The following is a 5,701-nucleotide window of genomic DNA, read 5'->3' on the forward strand; positions in this document are numbered from 1 at the left end:
AAAGATGCGGCACGTAGTTCTCCTGCTTCTACGGGAATCCTTTTATCAGGAGTCACACACACACACACACACACACACATAAATAAATCCCCCGCAAAACTGCAGATAAATATGTAAATAGATACAACGCGGATTATGTTTGTTGGAAAAACACACACACACACACAGCAAAGTGAAAAGCGTTTTGAATGGAAAGGCAACGTTTTAAGTGGAAAATCAAATAGAATTGAAAGAAAATCCCAAAAGCTATGAATTGAATCGAGCAATCGAGCAACAAAATATTGAAAGGGAATTTAGGTCGAGAAATTAAAGAAAAAAATAGCACAAGCCAAAAACCCTCCCATCAAATCCACTTGGCTGCAACATTTTTTTTAATGTAATTAATTTATTTTTTAATAATAAAATATGGTAAGGGTTTTTTTGTTTTGGAAAAGTATGCTAAAACGAGATTCGAAGAGCTTTGTAATTTTAAATAGCTAATGAATGCAGCTATCAATCGGCCCCATAAACTTTGTGGCCTCTTTTTTGCCGTCTGGGAAATATTCTGGGATAATTAGTTTAATATTTTATTTATATATAATGGTGCGTTGCCTATGGATAAACGAACTGAACTGAGTCAGAAGTACTTTTGGATGGCAGTATTTCGGTTCAATTGGAATTAACATCAAGTGGTTGGGATTAAAACTCTCTTTACAGTAAAACAATTACTGATTGCCAGGGGCTGTATTCGTAAAGGTAGTTCCATGCAAAACACTCCACTCCATTCCACTTGAAGCATCTCGAATGGCACTTGTATCGCTCGGTTAGCCTCTCGCACCTGTAGACCAAAGGTTTTTATGGCCCACAGTCCACCGTATCCACCAGCCTGTAAATTGCCTTCGACTTCGATGTTTATCATTCCACAATAAAAGCGGATCAAAATCAATCGACAAAAAAACCAAAGAAAAAACCACGAAACAGCCGTCTAAACGTAGTCCTGAACGAAGAACAATAGAAAGAAGAACCCCAAGAGAACGAAATAGCAAGAAAATGTGATACAAGTCGAGGATTGAGACTTAAAGATACCCCGTATGCGCGTGTTTTTATACTTATGTATTTATTTAGAAAATTATAGCCAGAGAAACATTGTCTGCAGTTTGGTTTTTATACAAGAAACTATTATAATTTAAAAAATGAACAAACGTTTTTTGGGAGCCTGGAAACCACGCCACTTGGCAGTCATTGCAACCGAAGCACTCTAAGATACTTTTCGATAGTGGCTGAGGAGTCTCTGGAAAGCCGAAGAGCCCACTGCCTGATAGAACACAAGGATGTGCCAAGGGATATGGAAATATTGTTTTTTTCAATTTTCACTTCACCAAGTATGGCCAAGTATTTATTCTAAGACGAGTGTCGATGGCCAGACTTAAGCTAAATAAATATGTATTAGCTTCAGATCATTCAGATTCACGAGATATCCACAAACCTATTATTCGTATTCATTAAACTAGACGCGTATGCCCTACTGCTTCAACGAGTACCCTGTGGCATAAGGAAATGGCCTAGAAGGGCGTAAGGTAAAAGGTAAGAAACCCCACGAAATTTTTTATGACCCCGCAAGGGTCACATCAAAACGCATGTTCAGCCCGGCCACACACACACACACACACACAGTATAAGCCCAAGAATTCTCTATCGGAATGGGATTGGATTCGCTTCGGTTTTGGGTTAGGGGAGGAATGGGCATTGGGGGTGTGGCACATCCTTTTTCGCACGGCTTGGCTTTGACTGTAGCTGCGACTGGCGGGCGGCTCGACTGGCATTTTAATAGACTGTTGACGACACTGTTTGCCGTGTGTCTGGAAAACAATGGCAACAAAAAAATAAGAATGGAAGCGGCCCGAACACTACACGTTAAGAGCTACAGGTCGTCGGTCCGAAAAGAGTTTAATATATCGAATTATTTTGTTACAGAATTATCAAGAGATTTTTGTTTTGGAATTTAACATTTCATTGGGAATTTTAAGCATTATTTTTACTTGGAATTGTGCCAATATTGAATATTCAGGACTGAACTTCTGCAGTTTTATGCCACAGCAGTCAGGGATCTTTTTCAGTCAGGAATCTTTTTCAGCCAGGAATCTTTTGTTCAGTCAGGGATCTTTTGTTCAGTCAGTGTTTTGCCGCAGTCAGTCTGGTTTTGCCCGCAGTCAGGGACTTTTGTTCAGTCTTTCAGTCAGGGATTTTGTGCTCGCAGCCGGGAATTGTTGTCATTTAGTGGAGAGTGCATCTGATGCTTACAAAACCGCCACATACTCCAGTTGGATGAATCGATTAAGTTATTGCTTCGCCTCCTCTGCCCCGGCCTCGGCCTCCGCCTCATCCTTGGCCTGCTGCTTGAGGCCTGCGGTCGCTTCCTCGTCTGCCTCCAGACGTTGCTTCTCTTCGGCTTTCTTGATTGAACCCTCAGAATAAAGCGAGTCTTTGGAAATGGGACGCAGCTCCAACATTTCCAAAAATCGCATCATTTCCACATGCGACAAGTTACGGAAGATGCTGGCCATCTCCTGATTGGCCAGCTTGGCTTCTTTGCTCATAATCGTGCAGGCCACTTTGGCGCCATCGATTGCATCCGAGATGTGCTCGGGCAGATGACCAATGAAATTAAAGCTCTTCTTGACGCTCCGATTGAAGATGTCATCAGCATGCCAGCTGAGTGCCTCCGTTGATGACATCGACTTGATCATGAGGTTGACGGGCTCACTGACGCGCTTGAGCAGGCGTTCGGAATCCGAAGCCTCGCCCCAGACACCAACGTAATTGCTGAGGTAAACTGTCATTGAGACAGCAGCAGCACGCGTTATCACACTTGTAAACATCTTCAACAACCGAAAATAAATCATAAAAACAATAGCAAAATATAGCAAAAGAAAATAATTAATTTAGGCAATAAATAAATAAATATTGCACAGGGATTATCACCTTGGAAACGGCAAACGAGAGCAATCAGCGATCAGCATGCAACGAGTGAACGAACGAGTAAATTAATACGCTTCTTTGCACTGTAAACTGTAAATAGCTGCAAGCCGGAATTTTAGTTGAAACGTAGCACCGCAAAAGCGTTGACTATAAATAAATATTTCTAAACTCTAAACACTTAACGCCCTGCGTTGGCGACTACTTGACCAAAAAAACAAAGTGCACAAAACACAAGAAACTGTTTTTTTGGAATAAACGAGAGCACGGAAAAGTATTCGAGTAGAAACAAACAAAAACTAGAACACCTTACTGAACTGTGACTGGAATGAAACTCAATAAAATATATGTAAAACTGGCCAAAAAAAACTCTGAACAACTGACAAAACGAATCAGAAACTACTATGTTCCAGAAAACACACACATTTTGTGGGCCAAACTTTTGGCTGGGAAAGTGGGCCAGGCCGAGAGATGACATTCGTAAGACTTGGACGGTACGAGCATGGGTAGAATTTTTGTATGCTGAGCCTAAGGTGTACCATTTTACTGGATGTTTCCCCCTTCAGTTTGTTTTGCATTGATTGGAACATAATTTGTGGAACCAAAGTTCTGGATGTCCATCCTATGGACAGGCTAAAAAGTTCTTAGAGCTTTATTCCCGTACAGGCATACCCTTTTTTGTGTAGGGGTTGGGTTGGGTAGGGGGGTGCTGTAAAACCCCAGCACTATCTGAGCCCTCCCAAAAAAAAAAACAAGTGAGTAAAAATCTAATCCATTACTCAAACCAGAAAACTTAAAAAAAAAAAAGTAATGGCATTGCCCAGGAATGGGAATGGGGGGGAAAAGATTGCAGAGGCGGAGGCGTAAATCTTTTGTAACATTTTTCGGAAGGGCCAACCATCCCCCTCCCCGCCCCCACAACATTCCACATGTGTCTGTGGTGTGGGATTGGGGTCGGGGAACTACGTGAATGGAAATAAAACTGCAATTTGTTCGACCAGTTGAATGTCATTCAGGCAGGGGTCAAAGGCGAGACGAATCTTTCGGTCGTGTTTGAAGGAACTTTGACATACCCACATGGAGGAGCCACCACAAGGATACTTTCTTTCTTTGTTCGTTGGTTTGTTTTTCTCGACTCCTTTTTTTGTTGTTGCTTTTCTTTTCTTTTTTTTTCTTTTTTTTTCTTTTTTTTTAATTTGCACAACTTTTGACCCAAATTCATTTGTCACACAATGAAGGAGCGGCCAAGCAGCAAAGGGACGTCCTCACGGCCTCACGCCCTGCCAACTTTCTCTATAAATAAATAATAGAGTGGACCAAAGGTGTACCAGAACCAGTACCAGTCCAGCGGAGTCCTTTTCCCCGCTGTGTCCACCGCATTCCATTGACAGCAAGAGAGGGAGAGGGAAATGGAGAGAGAGAGAGTCATAAAGTCTCGGATAAATGGCTGCGGGGTTTTCGGTCCATGAAAACGTAATGTTTTCCTTTGGGGCTAAGAGAAACGAGTACAGTACACTCGTATACAGTATTTTTACAGCATTTTCAACGTAGAATCTGTAGAGCCAAAATCTCTATACTAGTAAGCCGCCTGCATGGGCGCATACGATATTTAATAGCTACAAACATTTCTCTATGCCGTTAAAAAGTATTTTAGTTTCGTTATTCGTCACATTGAGTTCCAATTCAGAAAACAGAAACATTAGTTTGGAATTTTGTGGGGGCATTCAGCGGAAAAAACAGTTGAAATATGACGGTGCTACTGGAACAAATGGTTTTGTACCTGGCCAAGGTCCATGATGTGGAGAGAGTTGTGAATATTAGCTTTGTCAACTGTGGCCTGACGGACGTTTCGATAGTACAGCGTATGGCCAAATTGGAGATAGCTTCACTCTCAGTTAATGGGATCACATCATTGAAGGTATTTGCTGGCTGCACTATGCTGAAGAAGCTATATCTGCGATCAAATAAGATTGAGGACATCAATGAGGTGGAGCATATCAGGAACTTGCTTCATCTCGAAGATTTCACCTTAGAGGGTAACCCGTGCGTGAAAAGAGCTGGTCCAGGGTTAGTACTGTATAACAGGAAGCGAGTGATCTTTGTAGTAGTCTCTTTTAGCAAGTGGTATCCCTCGCCGAGGTGCCTCCTTTAATGAGTGGTATCCCTTAACGAGTGGCCTACTTTAACGAGACTTCTCTCTTAACGAGTGGTTTCCCTTAACGAGTGGTCTCCTGTAACGAGTTGTCTTCCCTTAACGAGTGGTGGCCTGTAACAAGTGATCTCTTTTCGTAGGTATCGCGGAATACTGCTGCGCACTCTGCGAACGCTGAAAATAATAGATACCACTCAAGTAACTGGTGAGGAGGTCAGAAATGCATTGTGGAACAGCAACCCTCCTGTCATGCATGACGAACATAATGAAGAATCCTTGAATCCTTTTGACGCATATCATCAGTCAGCTCAACAGATGAGCTGCAGCGCGAGTCCTCAGGTGGAACAGTTGGTACAGGTGTCACCGCGTCCTAGGAGGCCATTCACAGCCGGACAGCAGGAGCAGGAACTATCACCAGACCCCCCAGGCACTCCCTCAATGGGAGCTGCTCTCCGGTTGACTCTTGCTTTGGCAGAAACATCTCCCGTGAGAACTACCGTCAAATGGGCCCAGCAGACAAGGCGCCCAGCGCGTCCGTGCAGCCTGTGCGCGACTACAGATGCCAGGCGTTGGACCTTGGCCGAAACTTCATAG

General features: G+C 43.0%; 2 protein-coding genes across 2 annotated transcripts; one reads left to right on the top strand and one right to left on the bottom strand.

Annotated features, from left to right (window-relative positions):
• Window positions 1-2,318: 2,318 nt before the first annotated feature.
• LOC111066367 lies at window positions 2,319-2,819 on the bottom strand. The gene has a single exon (XM_041591984.1). The coding sequence runs from the start codon at window positions 2,817-2,819 to the stop codon at window positions 2,319-2,321; it is 501 nt and encodes a 166-aa protein (XP_041447918.1).
• Window positions 2,820-4,702: 1,883 nt separating this feature from the next.
• Window positions 4,703-5,701, top strand: LOC121403889 (cilia- and flagella-associated protein 410-like). Its single transcript, XM_041591985.1, has 2 exons — window positions 4,703-5,022; window positions 5,248-5,701. The coding sequence occupies exons 1-2, from the start codon at window positions 4,703-4,705 to the stop codon at window positions 5,699-5,701; spliced, it is 774 nt and encodes a 257-aa protein (XP_041447919.1).

Source organism: Drosophila obscura, unplaced genomic scaffold (genome assembly GCF_018151105.1).
Source record: "Drosophila obscura isolate BZ-5 IFL unplaced genomic scaffold, ASM1815110v1 contig_165, whole genome shotgun sequence".
NCBI lineage: Eukaryota > Metazoa > Arthropoda > Insecta > Diptera > Drosophilidae > Drosophila > Drosophila obscura.